A 22,539-nucleotide genomic window follows, 5' to 3' on the forward strand; every position below is an offset into this window, starting at 1 on the left:
CTTTTCCCTACCCATTCCAGCGCGCAGAATCCTTTCTTCTCCCTCATTTACAACTTCTTTTAAAAAGGGAACATTTTCTAGAGAAAAGGGATTTGCCAAAAAAGAAAGGACATAAAACAATAGCCACAGCAACCAGACTTCGAGCATGGCATCGTCACCAGCCCCCTTGGCATGGTGATGCGATTAAGGGAGTAGCATTTTCATTATTCAGGAAAAGCAGCTGGGGGGATCCATCAATTCTAAGGCTTTGTCTTTCCTGGGTTAACTGATGGTCCTGAGCCCTGGTTTGACCTGACCATGATGCCTAGGACTGGCACTTTTTGTTTTTTCTCAGCAAACTGTACAAACCCAAATCTTTTTTTGATTTTCAAGGAAACTAGATTCCTGCCAGATTTTGAATCTGGACAATAAATAGATACTTTGTCCTAGCTTCTTTCTGGAATCATTTCGGAAATATTTTCTACAAGCATCACAGAAACAGGAATGAACCGGCAGCTAGTGAACATTTTGACAGCCTTGTTTGCATTTTTCTTAGAGACAAACCACTTCAGGTAGGTAAAACGACTTTGCATGTTGATATTTTCCACATGAAAACTGTCTGAAAGAGAATGTTTCATGCAATTATTATCTATTTTTTTATGCCCTCGACCATATTATTTTAATTTTACATAGGAGAGTTAGATTTCTTTTGTTCTTTTAAAAAGCTTAATTATGGTGGGAGGGTGGCAAATTTTCACAAAGACAAGTTTTATGATGCATAACCCCACTCTATGCATTTCAATATATTTTCACAGTCACTGATATTAAGGTAGTCTGATGAGTTGCATGTTCTTTACATTTCTATATAACAGTGATTTGGTTTTTGCTTTCAAATTCTTCTGGAAGTCATTTAAAGGAATTATTGGATGCAATGCCTTTCCTATTTTGGAAGTGATTGGATTAATTTGCCAGGAGCATGCTCATTTTATATAAAATATAAAAGAACCCCAATTCTTGGCCAACTTGGGACTTCTATTGTATTTCAGCAATTACATGCATACTATGAAGACTACAATTCAGGAAATTTCTCAAAACATCAAAAAAAAAACCATTAAAAAATCTCATTTTACCACTATAGCTTACTGCTTGATATATTTGGAAATTGACTGCCTATCAACATTTAATTAATATAACATCTTTGCATTTATGCATGGATGAGAATGGACTATGTATAATTAAGTGGAAAATCATTATTTGCATGATTGCATTTTCTACCTAATTTACAAAGTGTCAAATCAATTGATACTTCAAAATATCAGATTAATAGCAGTAAGTAAAATAGTCATCCTAATGACATACGTTCTAAGACAGGGCAGAGATAGAAGATGCTCATACAACAAAAAGTGTAGGAGTCTTCATTTAGTTTCACCAAATTTTATGGTATTTTTTCACAGAACCAGGAGAAATGCAACATATAGGAATAATGCTATGAGTACTGGGAAAACCCACTATGTTCCTTTCAGGTTCACACCTCCAACTATGATTAAGAAAAATTATAGGTTGTGATCTATTAGAATCATCATCATCATCATCTTCATCTTCATCATCACCATCATCATCAAATATTTGATTAATCAGATGAATCTGCATATGGGAATGTGAGTATTTCTGGATGATTACATCAATTTTAACTCCCACCAAATGTTTATATCATCTTTGCACACTTACATTTAATACTACTTCTTTGAAAAACTGGCAAGGATGTGGTATTTTCTTACCAGCAGATTATTTGTTAAACTGTTGAAAACAATGCTTGGAAAGTGTATACTTTAAGAAAGAAATCAACGGTCAACCACTATGTATTGTCAAAGTATTAATTTTACTACAAACCAAATATGCTCTGTTTATAAGGCCTTTAAGGAAAAGGAAAATCTGAGAAATTTTTCAATCAAAATTTAATGTTTTTGATGATGCAAAAGAGAAAATGATTTAGAAGTTCTCTTCCATGAATACCACATTGGGAATTCAACAATTTAAATATTAATATATAAATAACAATGGGTAACATAATTAAAATACACACATGCTCACTGTTGACCTATTTTAGATTGAAGTTAAATTTCTAGTGATTATTTTCTTTTAGACAACACATTGAAAAGTATTAATAGCTGACAGCTGGAATGGAATCTAGCAGGTGAGAAAATAAGCACTAGAATCATTAGTTACTGTTTACTTGTTCTGCCCCTCTATTTATATATTTCTTATTAAGGGCTGCAATGCCAGAAGAATTTTTTTAATTCATGGGGAAATTATTTTAAGGAACATAAATTTTAGAACTTATCTTCATTTCTCTGATGACTCTAGAGAGAAGCAGTTTTAGCTACATATCCATAAAATTTACAACCTAAAACTATGTATCCTAAACATCTTACAGCTGAAGTTTGGAAGCTTAGGAGGTACAACACAGGATTTATTTCCCTCATCATTTAAAGTTAACTTTAGACCATACAGAAGTTCAGAAGTTTTTAATTTTCTCTTTCTTCTTAGTAACATGTCAAATATATTTACCAAAACATGATATCCAACATTCTGCAAGCATTAGTTCTCAGGTGATGAGAATAGAACTGTTGCTAAAAGAGTTAATGATGTATTTAGGACGGCTTTCTGCAAAGAGCATGACTCCAGGTCTGGAAAACAACCTTCGCAGACCCTATCTCCTTCAGATTTCTTGGACAAATTAATGGGAAGGACATCAGGATATGATGCAAGGATCAGGCCAAATTTTAAAGGTAGGTTCCACTTAAACTTACGTTTAAGCCTTGAGAAATCTTCTAGATGTTTGGATATTCTTAAAGTTTCCAGGACTTTTTTATTATAAAATAGAAGCAACAAGTATAGTATTCATTTCATTTTGGCATTCTTTGGAAATTGTCACTGATTTAAATAGCTTAAATGTTACATGTTGCTCGGTATTTTTGAAAATTGTCCTTGTTTGTGTCCTATTTCACCAAGAAAACCAACACCAGAGATTATCCCACTTTCCCTATTTTATATTAAGGGAGATTGTACCTGGAAACAAGTATAAGATCACATGATGGGCTTGACTTGTAAGAATTTCTAGCAGGATTCACACAGGATTCAATGGCATCAAAATCTTTGGTTTTTAACTACCCAAAGTGAAGTTTAAATTTCAATATAAACATGACATTTTACACACTTTTAGGCCTCTCTCATTTCTAAACACTGTGAGAAGAGGCTCTAATTGAATACATCAGAAATCTTTGGTAGCTTCTTGTTTAAACATTGTTTATTTGAAATTATCTGAAATCAACAAACAATATCATAGAACTATAAAATGCATGTGTCAAAGATGTTCAGTTACAAACAAACCAAAAAGTTTGGTGCTTTTGTTTGCTTAACATTGCAAAAATTGATTAGTAATCTATAGATAATTACTTTGTGTCTATTTGGTTCATTTTTAACCTGGGATAGAAAAAAGCATAATAAGAAACAATTATTGATAATTGAGTTGTTTTGGATATTGTGATGTCTAAATACATATTTTAATAACATTTGATCTTATAATGAATTATAATGCATTGTGAAGTGTTTATAATAGTTATTAAAAGGAGAGCCCATGAAATTCTAGATATTATGTCATAATTTTCATGCATTGCCTCAGTTTTTTTTTGTTTTGCTTATTAGTGACTTAATTGCATTGCTTTCCTTGAGTTTTGATTAATTTTTATTATTGGTAAATATGAGCATGAAAGCTAAATTCTAAATTCATTTCTTCTTTAAATGCCACACACCTTTTAAGAAACCCAGCTAAGGGTGCATTTCATAAAGAAATACATCAGAATTTTAACCAAAAAATGTTTTTGGTTTATAGAGTATTTCCAAAAGAAACAACAGAACAAAGATCAAAGCTCAATTTTCCTGAAAACAATTTCCACATTGACCTCATTTCATACTAATTTTGTGCTCATTAAGTCATAAACACATGAGCTGGAAGTCAATATTTAAATGAGAGCCTGTAACAAGTCAAGAATCAGCATGGAACTGCTCATTCCTACATTAATTGACTCAACCAGTCAATAATTTTTGAGTTCAAACTAGATGCAAAATATTAACTATCACACATTTTGAAAAAGTGAGAGATGAAACAGGTGTGGGTGCTACCAACAAAAATTTCACTGGGGAGAGTAAGTTACACAAATACTTATAAAATACAATAATGTAAAATATAAAATTTTAGATACAAATAGATATGTGTAAGCATCATCAGGAAGGACAAGCACTACAGGATAGCAACAAATGGAGAGATAATTTCTTATTAAATTCTTCATGGAAAGATTCATAAAGAAGGTCCAGAGATGAGAATTTGTTCAGGTTTATGAGTATCTAGTTTAATAGCATGTATTATTCATTATTTCATAGAAATGATTTTCTAAAAGGGGAGGAAAGTACAGAGTAATTTAACAAACACCCAGGTGGCCACTGCTACCTGAAGTGAGCACTGAGCATGAGCAAACATTTCTACCTGCAGCTTTTTTCCCTGGTTCTTCTGGGATTTGGATGTAACATTTCTCATGATTCTAATGACAAATAAATGAGATAAACATCCAGTATAGCAAAGCATGTTCATGTTTTTGGATCTACCCACTCCTCAGAGACCTGAGCACAGGATGTTGTATAAAAAGGAAATGGGGGGGCCTCCCCGGTGGTGCAGCGGGTTGAGTGCAGCGCTGTGAAGCTGTCTGCAGCCTCTGCAGCACGGGTTCGATTCCCTGCCAGCAAGGGAGCTACCCACATGGCGCAGCAGACCTCTCCTGTCTTGCCCGATGCTCTCCTCAGCAGTGTACTTTGGTCCGTCTGCCTGTTCTGCTCCCCGCTCTGTCTCTGGTGAATTCTCTCACCCTCCTGCGCCTCTGACCTGTACCCTGGTTCTTGTATAAATAAAATCTTTTAAAAATAATAAAATAAAAAGGAAATGGGGTGAAAAATCACTGAAGTACCTAATCTAGATGGACTTCGCTGAGGGTTTTTCTCCTCCCTTTAATACTCCACTTCAATGAACACGGATACTCTTTCATAAATGTTATTGACATAGGCCATTTTGGTCAGATCAATGACCTAACCACGCCTCCAACCCTCTTTACTGTGGGAAGCTTGGGTTTTTCGGGATATAGGCCAAAATAATTTCTTCTCCTAGGTCTTTCCATGCAACTTTATATATCTAATATCTTTCTTTGCACATTCACAATTTATCAATTCACCCCCACACTGCATCTAAGAAGGCATGGAGGTACCTTATTATGTAAACATGTCAAGACATAAAGTCATCTTTGCCTCTCCAGAATGAGAAAATAAGGGCTGAGAAAGAGGAAAATTCAGATCAATTATGAAGATTCGTGCTTCCAATTAGCTGAAGCAGAAGCTGAGGGTGCGAACTTTTGTAGGAGTACCCGGTCACCATGGCCCACAAAGACCATCTTCCCTGAGCTGAGGGAAAAGAAATGAGAAAGAGGTGACAGGAAACGTGGGCGGTGGGGAGGCCAGGAGGAGCACCACAGCACGCACTGCAGGGGGCTAGCAATGGATCACTAAGAAATTTTATATAGCAGCTAGAAGGGAGGGGTGATGAGGAAAAGTGATTGTACTTGGGACAGTGAGTGACAGGCTCCCTGTAAATGCCAAGAAGCAACTGACCGTGGTAACAATAACCATGATGACAATGATGTTGAAAATGATAATAATGGCAATTAATAGGAAAACAGAAGGGCAAGATTTGACCACAAGAATAAAAGTGAGAGCTAAATATGAACTGTTAAGTAAATGGAATGACTTTTCCAGAAGTCTTATTAAATATTAGTATATTTCTATTTTCTTTGTTGCCATGCACTGACAAAGGAAAAAGAAATACATATGCATAATTTCCTTATTGGTAGGAATTTTTCTTACAAACTTTCAAGTCAATAAAATATTTCATGTCTATTCCATATCCCTGATGGGCTCTGAAAGATGTCATAATGGGCATATCTACAAGAAAGAAGATGGATGTAAGCTAGAAACGGGAACCAGAAATGATTCAGACTTAGGCTCTGTAATTGAGAGCCATTCTTAGAAACTATAGGAAAAAAATAGCTTTTCTGATGTGCTGAAGCACAAGTGTATAAACAAAGTCATGAGTCAGAGTTCTCAACTGCATTCCCTCTATAAGATCCAGAGACCTGGGTCAGATCCTGTCAAAACATAAATTTTCAGAAACCTCAGTTCAGATAAAAACACAAGATATGTCCACCCACAATTACCTGGTACTGAAACCATGGTAGATGTTGACTCTATGTCAACACAGGAGCCCCCGTGTTGTCCCCCCTGGGGGGATCAATTGTCTCACTGTCAGTTGCTTCATGGTGGTGTTGTTACTCTTCATCCTGTCAGGTACTCTTGTCAGTATTACTTTATCCTGAAAACGCAACTTTAAACATTAAGCTTTTAAAGAAGCCAAATGAAATGTTCAAACCCAGGCAAAATTGATTAGTGCTGATTCTCTCTCTTTGAAACAAAGCATTTATCCATTTTAATGAAATTTTCTTTGAAAATAAAATTAACTTAGAGTTATATCTAACTTTCATACCAGAGCGAATAAATACATTTCATCCTAACATACATTTGGGGATTGAATCTGGAATAGATAATGCCAGGAGATAATTATTCACTCCACTTCCTTGCACGTGCCACGCACACTACTTTTTTCCATGTCTGCAGACCTAAATTTGTAAGCGTGATTTTGACATTAAAACCTACATTTGTATGCAATATGGTTTCCTTCATTTTCCAAGGAGTTATCAACTCAAGAAGTGTTTCAGATATAAGTAGAAATAGATCTACTTCCAAGAAACTAGAGGTCTTCAGGTTTATCCCCTTGGGAATTCTCTTGTCTCTAGCTAAGTGGAACTCAAATATTTTGCTTGCCAGCCTCTGTGGGGGGTGGCTTAAGCACAAAGGGGCACTTGGAAAGGCATCTTTCCAAGTGCCCCTTTGTGCTGTACGAATACAGCCCCAGTGGCCCACTGCTTTGATCACCCTGGTAGATGTGGACTTAGGTATTACCATGGAATCTGAGAAAAATAGTAGAATGCTTTGGAAGAATCAGAACTATTTAAAGGTTAGTGATGGGAAAGGCTGAGGGTAACAAAGGGAGATTTACAAATGACAGCTTTGGTCAGGGATGATGCTGCTGAGGATTTTTGGATGTCCGAAATCTACTGGTTGTACCATAATTTATTTTAGTTTTTTTGTGTGCTGTGTGGACACTGAGCACACATTTGTATGTACTAGGCTGCAGCTATAGAACTACAAGGTGCTTCCTAGGGCGTTGAGGGGCCATCAAGAAGGAAGCATTTCCAGTATTCTAACACACTCTGGCAAAGTATATTTCACTAAGTCCATCTTACTGGACTATGTCTTCCATGGTGACACAGAAGCATAGTGGAAAGAGTCCTGGTGTTGGATCCAGAAAACCCAGGTTAAAACTCTCTATGCCTCAGATTTTCTCCTGCCTTTACCCATCTCACTTGGGTTGTTCTAAGCTTCCAATGAGATCACAGGTCTGAATGATTTGTTTTCAACTATTAAGAATATTACAAATAACTTGCATTATTGTTACTCATCCACCATTTCTCTTTTGTAACTGACACTCACTACATATCATCAAAGTTTACTCCTCATGATGACTATGTCCTCACAGTTGTTGCCTTTTTCTTTTAATGGGGGAGGAAAAACAAACCAAAGAAGTTCCAAATGTTCTTACCAGAGTTTTCTTAGAGTCTTACCAGAGTAACCAGAATGTAGATGTAACCACAACATGTCTTGGCTGCTTCTTCTTTTACTAGTTTGATGGAAAGATTTCCAACCTGAATGGGTTATTTCATATTCCTAAATATGAAACAAAGAGGAAGCTCTTTGTGGGAAGGAACTATCACTATCCATTGATATTCCACCCCTGACTATTTCTTGGACTCAATTTTTAAAAATAAACCAAGTAAAAGACACAGAACCAATTTAACCTGTTCTTACAAAGAAGGACTCTAGTTTAAAAACTGAAGATGATATAACTGTCATTTCTGATGTATTTTCTTGTCCAGTTACTGCAGTTGCAAGGGTCACTGCACAAATGTGTTAAATTGATTTCCTATTTTAGAATAAGTATTTTATAAGGAACATTTGGTATCTACAACATGGCAAGTTAAGAGCACTGGAAATGGAAGTCTGTAATTTAGTTTCTGAGAAAGTATTGCATTTCTCCTTGGTTGATTCTGGGTCACATCGTATCCTTTTCATTATTGAAAGAACCTAACATTTTATGCTGAATTCTATAGTACTTGCTTTTCCTTCCCATCCTGAAGGACAAATTAATACATTTTGATCAATATCTAAGGCTTCATTTTAAAAAAGAAATAATGGCATCAATATCGGTGTGTCTCGGGACTTAATGACTTGACATTTATAATGTGTGCAGTTGGAGTGAAAAAAAATAATCACTAGTTTGTTCTTGGTGACCTTGGATAATTTTGTTGGTGTGTGGGATAGGGTCTTAAAGTGGAATATAGTTGATCACACCTTGTAACCACGAGGCCTTTAGAAGCATTTTGGGTTCTCCCACAGCTTAAGAGGTTGTCCTGACTGGCATGCTGCATTTGCTCATGGACTTTTTTCTTGAGAGGGCTACTCTGGACACTTGTAACTGATTGCAAATATTTTTAAGCTATGTGAAGTTCACTAAAGGAAAGATATGGGCAAAAGGCATAGGTCTCTAAGTGGTGGTCTTAAGTGTACAGAATGTGTAGAATGAAGTCCCAGCTTATGCTCTCGGAGTCTAGTCTGACCAGCCAACAAATGCAGACAAGTGCAAGAGGAAAGCTGGGTGCTCTTTCTGACTCAGGCCAGGGCTGTGTACCCACCATCCCTTTATGAACAGAAGCACACAAGAGGGAATGGCTCTGTGTCATTAACACATTCACCCAAGAAGGCAGAAGAAAGTCATGGATTGAGTTAAAATACGGAAAGTCAATGGGCTAGTTATCATGCACGTGACTAGACAAATATTGTCTTCTACTTCTATATTTTTCTGATGGGAGGAGGAGACACATTTTCTTGAGGAAAACAAAGCTACACTTGTGCAAACATTGTCAAAGCAATGGAATCAATTTGTGGCACAAAAGTTACACATAAAGGTCTGACATATCTGTCTTAGTCTAAGCACACAACTCCTTTGTTTACTGCTTTAATAATCTGTGAGTAATTACTATGTCCAAGGCACCATGTTACTTGCCAAATACACAATGGATGGTAAACAGCAAGTTAAACTTTCAAATGTCAGTTTTTTACTTCAGTAAAAATTGGAATATATTGTTGGATCATTTGGGATCTTTGCAGGAAAGAAATGACATGCTCCAATGGGGCGTAGAGGGTTTAGGCAAACAAAGGCCTCAATGGAGAGTGGAGGACTCTGGGACCATCAACAGTGGGTCTGAAGAGGCGAGGGCAGGAGCAGTTACTGGAACTGAGAGAAGATGAGAGGCCACGTCGTGGGGCTGGGGCAATGCAACCAGTGTTGTCCCGGCAGGGAGAAAGCCAGGGGATATATATTCCAACTGTGCTGCCCTCCAGCTTTCCATTTTACCTGCGAGAACCTCTTACTGGCCACACCCAGCTATAGTCAGAGGGCAAGGGGAATCATGGAATCAAATCCAGAAGGCAGCTTCCCAGGCTACAGAGAATAATAGGAAAGAGACAAGAGTGTCTTTGGAGGAAATGGAAGCACAATGTCAACTTAAAGCAAAGCCATGCCTTGAGAAGATAGCTCCGAAACTGATGAGCAGCTTAGTAAGCCTTCGCCACTCTCGGGAACAAGGGAAGTGGGAAGGGATGGCATTTAGATACAATCTCCCAGCATATAAACTATGCTTCCAAAAGCAGAGAAGAGAAAGGAAGACAATACAACACGATAGTTCCAGCTCCTGAACAGAGAACTGGGAGAGGCGCAACTAATAGATCGGTGTGTGCAGGAGAAAGGAGGGGGGGTGTGTGGTGCAGACTGTGGGGAATGTGAAAATAATTGATAGTTTCCTTTCTTTCTGCTTCACTGTGTTCATGTCTGTGAATATCCCCACGCCTGACCCCACAGTAATGCTGGGGTCTATTCCAGGCTCAGATTTGACTCAAGACTTACTGCCACGTCTCTGTGGGCAGCATTTCTGAGACACTTTCTTCCCTCCATGCTCTTCCATTCTACACAGAGCTGAAGGAGTGTGGGGAGAAGAAAACATAGGGTGGTGACTGGAAGAGCCTGGAGACTGGGAGCAGAAGGTATGTGTTTCGAGGACGTGGCAGCCCAAGGCCCGTCTCCCTTCTGGGTTGCTCTGATTTACTGCAGCTGAAACACAGCTACTTCACATGGCAATTCTGCTGCTCTAGGGAAACCTCGGAACCACTTTGCCACATAATTTTTCTTTCATTTGTAAAACCCAAGTGTACATAGAAGATAATATAATCTATCTTGTTCTGATTTATTTACATTTTAAATACTTCAAGATGTTGATTTCTAAGAACCACTTCAACTCCAACACGGCAGCCGAGATTTCTTGTATCAGGTTTTCTCTTAGAAAAAAAAAATGCTTTGCCTAAAAAAGTATATTCAGAGAACAAGGGGGGTCTGTTTATTTAGCTTTGAACCTCAAAGTCTCTGAAACAGGAATACACACCTGTGGCAAACCATACCGTAACAACTCAAGTTAGATGATATGATCGAGGCTAACTTAGACATATACAGTGCAATGTGCACGTGGATTTCTTATATTCTACTCTTTCCCTTGAATTAACTTTGGTTTTATTGTCAGAGCATTGCATGGAGTATGCGATGCATATTGGAGGGCTTAGGATTTGACACTAAAACAAATCAGCAACCAACCAGATGTGTTTCTCCAAGCATGCTTTTCAAGACACCTGCTTCAGCACCACCAGAGAGTCTTGGGAAAAGGCACATGCCTGCGCCCGGCCTCTGCCTCTCTAGAACCACTGAAAGATCAGCTCTTGAAGTATTTACATTACCAGATTTATTCCTTCCCTCAGTTTAAGAATTATAGGACTAGAATGAGATATTTTTGGTACTCCCCCCATCTGAAGGAAAAGATCTCCTTAATAATATTTTCCCCAAGATGCTGTATGCCAGCATTGCCTTACCAAACAAAGGGGGGCAATTCCGCGATAGAAAAAACAAATCTAAACTGAAAGTCATGAGGCCTAGATTTAAGTCCAGTTAGTCAGTTGTGACACAGACCATCTCACCCAGCCTCCCAGGGATTCATGTCACCAAGAACTTGGACCAAGATGTCACTCTGTGTCGCTTCCAACATTGAGGGTACCTGGTCTTTATAATTTAACATATTTGAGCATATCCTTTTATAAGTTATTGATTCACCCACAGAAGAGTTTCCATGCATGCAATCTTCCTAGATTACTGGTTTCTTCTTTGAGAAATTATTCATTCTGTCCAGAATTTTTTTTTGTGTGTGTGCCACTGTTCATCTCTCACTTCAGGTCTGATATTTCAAGGATGATCAGTATTTTCTGGGAAGACAGTGGACAGTGATAAGGGGATTAACGAAAAAAATCGGCCATTTACAGTGTTGCCTTGCTGTTGCCTTGGAGGTAGCAAATTCACAGGGAATACCTCTGGGCAAAGTAGCCCGCCATATTAGTATCAGCATCTGGCCAAAGGTGTTTCTCAAGCTGGAGGCCATGAAATGTTCTCAGATAGGAGGTTTAAAATGCAAAGTAAGAATGAGGAAGTCTACACAACATTCTCCAAGAGTCCCAATATCCTCTAGCATGTTAAACTTTTTAGAGAAAGCCTGCAGTAAAATACGCATATAAATATTTAAGAAATCTTTTTATACAGGAGTCTACCCTGTAGTTATTTTTTTAAAGGATTTATTTATTTATGCATATAAGAGCTGGGGTACAGGCCAGAACTGTGGGGGGGTGAGAGGATTCACCAGAAGCAGAGTGGGGAACAGAATAGGCAGATTGACCGAAATACACTGCTGAGGGGAGCAGCAAGCCAGTCATCATACCCTGTGGTTATTTTAACATAGATTCCTTAAAATGAATTTCATTCTGGGGAACTGGTGCTTTATGGAGTATACTTTATAAAATGTGCTTTGGTAAAAAATCCATAAATCTTTAAAAAATTGCCATTAAAATAGATGATGAAGGGAAACCTAAATAATCAAAAAATATGGTGATCTGTTATGAAGATAATTTTGTAAGAGTGAGAAGGCTCCTACGTTCAGTAAATGTGGCTTTCATTTTGATACATGGTCAAATTAGTATTCTGATGCCACAAGAGAATTACTCTACAAGTTAGAATATTATTGCAGGCTATTTATCTCCTGCTTCATTTCCATGAATAAATAAGCAAACATTGCGTTGTAAAAACAAACACTGAAGGCCAAAGAAAAAACATTCGTCAATACAGCAAAATACTCTGATCTGATAATCACCTTCCGTTTCAGTCTTTATGATTCTTGAACACTGAGTGACAAATACACACTTAAACAAATGACCTTTAACCTTGAACGAAAGATGTTTCTTCAGCGGGATATGACAAAGCTTCAAGTCTGTATGGAGAATTTCCTTTTGGATTGCTGTCTTCTCTTTCAGACAGTTGTCAAAGGTGGGCAACTGTCTCTAGAGCATTTTTTCCCCTTACTTCTTTGAAATGAAATCTTAAAAAGCTGAATCCATATTAAAAAATTTTCATTTGAAAATGGAAACTTGCGTAGGTTTAAGATAAAGGGCTTCATTTCTTTGTATTAAAATATATTCCTAGCTGGTCTGCTAAAAATTGATAATGCTTCATATACTAGCTAAATAAATTCCCAGGGAAAAACACATTGAACACTGTTTTCAATGGAGATGGATACAGAAAGAGAAATGTCTTCAAATTATCACTCAATGTCTTGGGAAAATAGATATATAAATATACATCTTCCTTATTTTACTAGTTCCTCCCCAGTGCTTTCTCAGAGTTTGTCAAATAAGCAAGTATGATTTTTTCGTCCTGTTTCTTACTCCAGAGCCTCAGGAACACATACAGAACAAAGTGGGGGTGCGAAGACATTCAAGTTACCTTAGACATAACCAATGGCTCGTTATCCATGTTATTTTACTTCATACCGTAGATGAAGACACATTGATGATGGAGCCACCACACTTTCTGATTCAAGCTAGTCCATTATTTGAAATATTGCTTCAAGGTACCTACAGTGAGGGCACACGCCACCAGGTAGCCTACAGATAAAGGAATACCAAATTTTTAAGCTTTGCTGGTAATTGAAGCTTGGCAGTCTGAGATATATTGGACCCCGAAGAGGAACTGAGTGAAGATTAGCTAAAAAGAAGTCATTTGTTTCGCATGCACGCTTTGCTTTGTCTGGCTTCAAGTTTTGCTTTGTACAGCCTGGGTGTCCGGCTCACATTCCTTGTTATCCTTTGCTTCTGATATCACTGCTGCTTCACCTTTTCTTAGGAGGCAGGCAGTGGTGTTAGATATTGGGGGATGGGGAAAGGACTTCTCCTTAGTTATAGAAAGTATGGAAAACAAAGAAGAGGATGATGTTTTCCCTGGAATTCTGAGATTTGCTTTAAAAGTGAAGTATGTAGTGCCTTCCCCAAACAATAATTTAAGACGCGGTCATGTCTTCCTGAAAATGTTGCTAAGCCCAGGGCCATGCCATGTAAATAGGAAGCCCTGCCACCATTTTTCAGGATTTTTTCAAATATAAATAAAATGTTACTTCGCTTGGTCTAAAATTGGTAGGTGTGATGTGGTAACAAACATCTGGAGAGGTGTGCAGTGCACCTATACCTCTAAATCACATGCAGTGTTGTAAAGCAACGTTACCACAATAAAATAATAAAATTTGAGGTCACAGCTTGTTAGCACTATTGTCAGCTTGTTGCAGTATTCAGTATTCATTTTCTCTGAAACAACCCTATTTCCTTTCCTGGAGTTAGTGACTCCTCTGTGGCCAGCGGCATATTTGACCTGATCTTTACCAAACGCATCCTATATTATCAGGCATACTTTCTGTAACTCTCCAGAATTAGGAGAATTACCCTCAGTCTGGGATATATGTTCCCTTTATTTTCCCCAAGCACCTACATTTTCAATACTCACATTTATTTAGCACACACACATGCCTCATTTAAGCTCATCCTTTATTCAAATCTTCTGAGCAAATATTCCCACTTAAAACGCAGCAGGCAGCTTCCTGTTCCATAGATTTCCTGGTGCCAACCAAGTTTACAACATGCAGGGCTTTCAACAAAGTGTATGAATTTGTAACTTGGGACAAATATTCCAAAGCAGTTTAAAAAAAAAAAAAAAGGATTCCCTCGGTAAAAGAATACACTTATCTAAAGGAGAAAATCCCACATGTCTACTTGTCAACCAGCCTCTACAAATAGCATAATTGCACACACAGTTTTTATTTCCTGCCTACATTTGAAACTAGGTTTGCTTAGGGCCCCTGGGTGAAGAGTCATCCGTAGCACCCACTTACCCCAACTGAGTTCAGATAAGAATCGTCAGTGTGCCCTTAACAACAGTACAGCCTGCGTGGTGGGATCTTTGTGAAGCTCAGTCGAAGTGAAATGACATGTGAAATTCCCATGACTGAGTTATGAGGCCTTCGCATTGGGACCTTTTTCATTCCCACATGTACTAAAACAATATAATTGTTACATAAGGATCTGGAGGCAGGTGCTCAGCATATACACCATCTTAAACTGTGCATAGGTAAAGTCTCAAGTGCACAGGACAGGTGTCCCCTCTGTCTCTAGCTTTTCATATAAATATCAGAATAAATTATCTGCTTCAGTGATAGAGGAAAGCAGTCAAGGATATTAACAAAAAGTAACCATATAGATGGATGCACTGTATCATAAAAGTCACAGAATGACACCTTTGCAAAAATAGTGACTTCTGAGGGGTGATGTGGCAGGTGCAAAGAAGGCAAGGAAACATGGAGTGGATAATAAATAGATCCTAAAGGAAAGCTAAGATCAGAAATAAACATCTATACTTTTTATAGAAAATCCCTAGTACAGCTGCTCTGGGGTGCCTGATTGGCTATATCTTTATCTGAATGCATAGGAAAAGCAAGCTGAGCTGCGCCCGAGGGACTGCAGAGCTCAAAATACTAGTATCCTCTGTTCTAGGCATCTCAAGACTCTTAGACTCTCTGGGACTTCTCGTCACTTCTGGGTAAAGCTCGTACACCCACACAAGGCTTACGAGGGATTTTGTGGTTAGGTTCTTGACTACATCCATCTGAGCTCAGGTTTCCAAAAAACAGACTCTGCGTGCAAGTGAGTTATCAAGAATAAGTGAGCGGTGAAGACACATAAGAGGGTAATGAAATCATACAAGGACAGGGGACAGCCCAGAAAGGGTCAGATCTCCAGCAAAGGTCAACAGAACATGGGTTTAGCTTGATCTCTCAGGGGAACTCAAGTGTAAGCTACATCCAGAGCTATCATGACTGGAGGCAAGAGAGCTGGCTTCTCATGTCCCCTCTGTTCATTACTGGGTAAAGACTGTCCTCACAGTGTGTAGAGGTAAGTGAGGAGAATTCCCAGACACTTCTATCTCTTCTCGTGTGCACAAAGTCAGCTCCAATAGCCCCAAGACAGTTCTCTGGGAAATACCACATTTTCTGGTTACATGAACCAAAGCACACTGCGCCGAGAGACACAAAATGGTAAATGCGGCCCAAAGAACCCCGGTGGAACATCAAATTACCCACGTGGACATCATCATTCCACACCTCCAGCTATGCCCTCCTCCTCTGTTCCGGCCTCAGTGGCCTATTTCCTGTTCCTCAAGCCTTTCACTTAAGGTGTTTTCCACTTTCATTCCCCTTCGCCTGCCCTTCCTCCAGTCTACTCATCTGACAGACCAACGCGTCAATATCATTTCTTCTAGAAAGCCTCTCATAAGCTAAGTCCATCCTCTCCTTACATGCTCCAACAATACTTTTTCTTGTTTGGCTGCTTCCCAGTCTCTTTCCCTCCCAGACTTGTTCAAGTAAGCCAGAAATGAGACTTATCTCATTCTCCATTGGACCTTCAACCCCTGACAGTAGTTAGGAAGCCTATAAAGCATCCATCAAATAGATAGGAAATCTTACATCAATCTTTAATCCCAGAATCTATACTAATGTAAAATTCGATGTGAACAATTGAACTAACATAATAAATTATTATCAGCTAATATATTCTTTTAAAACGAATCAAGTCTTTTCCCATGTGTTATCTCACTTGACCCACTAACACATTTCTCAGAATGCAAAACAGCTGGAATTTTGTTTCCCATTCCTGTTATTTATGCAAAGAAAAAGTTGTTTTGCTGCCAGCCCGCACTCAGACCAACACACCTCTACAGATGCATAAAGCCTAGGAAGGGGAGGCAGGTAGGTGACTAGGGAATGACAAGGACACTCATTCTCCATCTGCAGTACTTGGTGGGCAATACTCTACTGAACGCGATTTTAATATAGCTCTCTTGGGGCCTCCCTGGTGGGAGCATGACACCTTTGCAAAGACAGTGACTTCTGAGGGGTGATGTGGCAGGTGCAAAGAAGGCAAGGAAACATGGAGTGGATAATAAACAGATCCTAAAGGAAAGATAAGATCAGAAATAATCATCTATACTTTTTATAGAAAATCCCTAGTACAGGGATAGTATATAGCACTATGAAGCTATTGGCAGCCACTGCAGCATGAGTTCGATCCCCAGCCAGGGAGCTACCCACATGGCATAGCAGACCTCTCCTTCTCGCCCGCTATTCCCCTCAGCAGTGTATTTCAGTCGATCTGCCCGTTCTGTTCCCCACTCTGTCTCTGGTGAATCCTCTCACCCCTCACCATCTCTAGCCTGTACCCCAGTTCCTGTATGCATAAATAAATAAATCTTTTAATATATATATATATAGCTGTCTTATTACAGGGTAAGACTAATTTATCTTTGAAGCACCAGGTTTTTGTGCACTTTCTGTACCTGTTGGAGTTTAAAGTGCCTAATGTTGAGTGGAATCGTTCACATACAGACACATTTCAGGCATTTACTATGTATATGGCACCATGCTAGACACCAAGCAGAGGAGAAATTATTAATTTACCAGCATTCTAACATTCAACCTTACTATCCCACCTCCTTCTACTTCACTGCATTTTATTAGAAACTTCACTTTCCATGCTTAATACGGAATGGGGTTGTATGGCGGCATCAAACTTATCAAGAAGGCTCAATTGGTCTGAGTCAACTTTCCTACTCAGTGCCTGCAGCATTTGATAAATAAAACCAATGCACCCAAGTGCAACTCATCGTTAATATTGGCTGGATCGGAATTACCACTAAGTTCCAACTGCCAAAGCAACCAGACTCACTTGCTGGTTGTAGCCCCTGCTTCTCCCAACCAGTGAGCCTGTAGTTGATTCTCCTCTAAAATTCTCCTGTTGAGTCTTGACTTCTAGTTTCATCAAGAGTTGAAGAGTGGTTCTCAGGGTGCAAGATTCTCCCAGATTATGAGGCAGGAGACTAAAAGTCTTTACAAAGTATGGAAGGTCCACCTGCTAAAATGATTTTTATATTTCTCTGGTGAACCCTTGATATGTGAGAGTTCTTTCTACAAAGAAAAAGGAGTAGTTCTGGTCTTCATGACAGAGAATGTTTGGACTGGATGTTGAGAGATGAAGTCAATGTATGGAAAAAGGGGATTTCCGGTAGGAAACTCCCCCTGTCTAAAAGGAATACGGCTTGTTTGGGGGACAAGGAAAGATGAGTATACCCAGAGGAAGTAAAAGGAGGGAAGAAACAGAAGAAGAGGTTAAAGTGCAAAGTTGGCTAGGGGTAGAGTGTCAAGAAGATTAAGATTTAACTACAGATAACAGGGAGGCAATCAATGCTTTCCAGCAGAGAAAAGTCCTTTCAAGCAGGACAGCATTAGACGTGGTTTCTAAGAAGATAATTCAAGACGCCTTTCAAATGACACACTGGGAAGGTGAGGGGCTAGGGGGCCATGACAAGCATCCATAGGAGAGAGATGAGGAGGGGCTGGGCTCAGACAATGGCAATGACAATGGGATCAGAAAGCCGGGGTCTGGTTGAATCTTAAGGTCAAATTGCACCAGACAAGGGATGGACGGCATGAGAGAAACAACACAGATTGGCTGAAGGTACCAGTTTAACCAGTTGAACAGATGGTGATTTTGTTTACTCAAAGAGGAGCTATAAGAGGAAGATGCTGAGGGAGGAAGATGCTGAGGTCAGGTTTGGGACGGTCCATCCGAGATGACTGCCACAACTCCACGGAGATGCGTCGTGTGCAGTGAAACATGTTCCTCTGGAGTCAAGAAGAGATGCCAGGGTTAGAGAGGCAGGAATGGAAGTCATCAGATCGTGGTGGTGTTCACCAAGCTCGCCCAGTGCAGTGTGTGGCCGGGAGAGAGAAGAGGAATAAGGACGGGGCGCCCATGAGCGGGAGCACCGGTGCAGTGGGGGTGGGAGAGACGCAACAAGGAATACAGAGGAGGGGGCAGAAGGACCCGAAGAAGACGCAGCTGCCGCTGTGAAGGGAAGAGAGAGCTTTGCGATGAGGACGCTGACTGCGCCCAGGGCCGCGGGAGGTTGAGCCAGGCAGGGAAATGGACCACCCGGGCTGGTCAGGGGGCATCTCGGAGCCCAGCGAGGGCCCTTCCTCTGAAGCCGTGAGACAAAATGCCAGGCGGTAGCTGGTGGTGGCATGACCGCAACTGCAAGAGTGGGGGAAGTCAACGCATGAACTTCTCATTGCAAAGACCGGTACGAGGGAGGAGAAAGGAGACCAAGGCCAGCTTGCAGAGCAGGAGCGGAGGGACGCTTTCGGTGTTGTGGGGCTTGTTTGTTTTTCATATTAGGATGAGAAGAGAGCATTGGTGGAACAAAAGGAAGGGGAGATTAAAGCACAGGAGAGACAGGGGAGATGATGGAGGGTTCTGGAAGGGGTAGGGAGGAGCAAAGCCCTGGGACACTGGGGAGATTCCTCTTGCACTGGAGAAGGGGCGACTCCTTACCCCGAGAGTCAGTCTCGCAGGTGGAGGCCAGGGAGCCGGGAGAAGTTCATGCCCAATGGCCTCTATTTTCTGGGCGAAGCAGCGCTTTGCCATCTGCCGCAGAGGGCCCACTGCCACCAGCACGGGCTGGCCCTGGGTGCGGTCACCATGAAGCGGAACAGATCCCCGCGATCTGGATGCTGTGTCTTGCTGGCCCTCTCTGCTATTGGACAGATCACCCAGACATTCGGGGAACATTTTAACAATTTAAATACACCGCTGAAAATGCACTTCTCAGTAGGCTCATTAAATAGGGAAGTCTCTAAATATATTTTACATATAAGACCCAGAAGATGAAGCCAGAAAGCATTACATACAATGAGCAGAGAAAAGAGGAAGTAAAGAGGCTCCGCTCCACGCTCTCCACCAGCTGCCTTCTCAGGCCACCCTTTGTTCCTCACTGCACCCCCTCCTGTTTCCCCCCTTTCTAGACGTAGGGTTCAAAAACAGTTCAGAGTAGCATTAGTTTAAATTACTTGAATCCTTACAATATGCCAAGCAATCGCCTAAGCACTTTGCATATTAATTCCATTAATCCTCCCAACTCTCTTACAGAGAAGTACATGTGTGTTACCATTATCCCTATTGTACTGATCAGGAAACAGAACAGAGAGCGTACGTGGTTGCTTGTGGTCCTGCGGCTGGTAAGGGTGTGCAGAGTTAGCTTCAGTTCCAGCAGTCGGGCATGAGTCTGCCCTGTTACCATAAGAAGGACAGGAAAAGTCTAGAAGAGCCGCGATGTTGTACAGCAAGCTTATGAGCTCGACTTGCAGCCATCCCTTAATTACCGAGCCCTGCCGGGGGTGGCAAGTCTGGAGGCTGCAAGAGCCTTTGGAGCATTCTGCTCAGAATCTGTTTATTATTCAACGTTGCCTCCTTAGATTGGAGCACATTATTAATCCTCCATAAATATTTGATGAATAATTAAATGAATGGGCAAAGCTTATTTCTCTCCAATCACCGACCAGCGTTCTCCTTGGGGTGGACTGGGACAAGCCTGCAGACTGTGGGGGGCGGTGGCTGTGGCTGTGGCTGAGGACAGGAGCGGGGCGGGCGCAGTAACTGAAATCTACACGTTACACATTCTGTGATTTTTCTCTCTGACTAATGGCATTTTGTAGTCATTTTCCACATCTTCTTTCAGTACAAATTTGTGATGTATTTAAATATATTCCAGGAAAATGCTGACTCTGTCATAGCAAAAGCATGCCCTTCCATCTGGCATTTTCTCCAGTGCGAGAGCCTACTTCCTGGCGCGGCGTACTATCTGGGTTCTGAAAAAGTTTTCATTTAATAATTGCAATCATTTGGGCAAAGAGGGAGAAAATGCTAAGTCCGAGACCTGCAGTCTGCAGTTTGATGCTCTTTATGATTACCTCCCAACACGTATGAGGAGGCCGGGTGTGCTCGGGGAGCAGAGGAGGCAGGTGCTGGAGGGAGCCTGCCGGGGAGGCAGCTTTGGGCCTAAGGAGATGGCTCTTCAAGCGGGTGCCCTGGGAATTAAGCAGAGGAGGTACTGCTTCTTCCACACAGCCGGCTGACGCTGGAGCAAGGTGCAAATTAATCACCAAGCTTCTGGGGGACACACTTCCAACATGCCTCACTTTCCGGGATTTTGGGAACTTACTGAAGTGCAAATGGACAACCCTGTCTTGGAGTGATGTGTCGTGCGACCGAGCAAAAGAACGAATGCACGCAAACAAGTCTGAGCGACACTGCCGCTCCTGGCCTAGGTAGAGGTGTGGCCGCAGGTGGGATTACGTCACAGAGACGGGAGCTCTGGGTGTGTGTGTAGGGGGGGAGATGGCCGAAGCCAAAGGAAGAGGAAAGTCAGCAAGGACTTGAAGGATGGGGAGGTTATAGCGACCGGGCAGTCTCGCGATGTGCAGGCCAGCGCGTGAAGTGTGTTACAGGCACGATCTTATGTGTGCCCTACAAAATTCCTAAGTACTACTGTCACCAATCCCCTCTAAGCAGACCCGGAACTCATGTTCGGAGACCTTATGGCCAGCTCAGCCGGTCAATTCCAGGCCCAGGCGGGGGCTGTTTCCTACGTGGCCTGGGAGGTACCAGTGTCCACGTTTGCAAACAGCAGCTCTGACAGGAGGCAACGTGTGGAAAAGTCCACAACAGCCCACGCGATCCCCAGAAAGAAGACTCTCCTGCTTTTCAACTTGCGGGAATTTCGACCTCCATTACATGAGAGGCTGGGAAGGGGCCATTTCTCAGCAAAGGACTTTCTTTTCGAGGCTGCTGCTCCACTGTCTGGTACAACACACAAAATTAGAGCCTTTTTAAAGCCTCAGAAAGTGTTGTGATTCGTGTGAAGGGGGTGTGAGTACGAACCCCATTCTGTTTCTTTAGTGAACATCCACCCTCCTGTCTTCAGACGAACCCTCTCGGAAGCCCGAGGAAACGGTGCTGCCCATTGTCATGAGCCCATAGCAAGTGACGGGGCCTAGGGGGAAGGACATTCTCCACATCAAGCATGAGAGCAACTCTGCTAGAACAACAGGAGGTCACTTAACTTCTTCACTCTGGGAGGCGCCGCCTCAGCTCAGCGGTACACATCATGTCACACGGAGAGAGAAGGAGAGGGAGGCTGAACTCCTGACACGGGACAGCGCCACCCTCACCCTCGCTTAACAAAAAGTCTCCAACACGGCAAAATTGGGTGGCCTTTGAATTCCAGAGAGGAGATGCTACAAAAAGCACTAATGTGGCTCCACCTTCCACTGCTGACTCCACTTTGGCTCATGCAATATGCTTTATATAACATGAAGCGGACCCTTCCTTTTCTCATGCACAAGCTGCTTCCTTGGCTACATTCCCCAACCATGTTATTCTGATCATCACATTACATCAGATATCATCTAATTCATGTTTCTCTGCCATGGCAGACTAAGAGCTTGGTGAATGCAAGGACAGAACACACGCTGGCATGCCTAGGACCTCGTAGGCACCGCTGCTGGTGCCCAGCCCATGTCCCTACATCCCTCCACATCCACGCACGATACGACTTCCAAAGGCCAGCACCTGCATCTCTCTGTGGAGGGCTTTCTCTGGCCCACGTCACTCTGCCCACCCTCGTGGCAGACCCGAGGGAATATGAACCAGAGCCCCTGAGAGTTGCTACTTTCTCATCTAATGATGATGGCAGTTGACAGGAAAGAGCCCAGCGCCGTTCCCCCTTGGGGGCAATAGCTCAGAAGAATGTGTCTTCCAGAGCTGCTCATGGCATCAAGCTTCACTTGCCCTTGCTAAGTAATGGAGCTGCTGCATCGCCTTTCCTTGACTTCCTTCTCGCCCTGTCTCATCCCCCACTTCCCGACTGGT

The 22,539-nt window shown here is 41.4% G+C and overlaps 1 protein-coding gene across 2 annotated transcripts in view; it reads left to right on the plus strand.

Moving 5' to 3' along the window:
• Positions 1-480: 480 nt before the first annotated feature.
• Positions 481-22,539, plus strand: part of GLRA2 (glycine receptor alpha 2) — a gene marked incomplete at both ends in the record, with an annotated part of 151,425 nt that continues 129,366 nt past the window's right edge. Inside the window, 2 exons of one of the 2 annotated variants that reach the window (XM_084258037.1) lie at positions 481-551; positions 2,635-2,768. In XM_084258037.1, the coding sequence (XP_084114163.1) occupies positions 484-551; positions 2,635-2,768 (202 nt within the window). The remainder of the gene's footprint in view (positions 552-2,634; positions 2,769-22,539) is intronic. The other variant, XM_084258036.1, reaches the window with a different exon arrangement.

The sequence above is a fragment of the Talpa europaea genome (genome assembly GCF_964194135.1).
Source record: "Talpa europaea genome assembly, chromosome: X".
Classification (NCBI taxonomy): domain Eukaryota; kingdom Metazoa; phylum Chordata; class Mammalia; order Eulipotyphla; family Talpidae; genus Talpa; species Talpa europaea.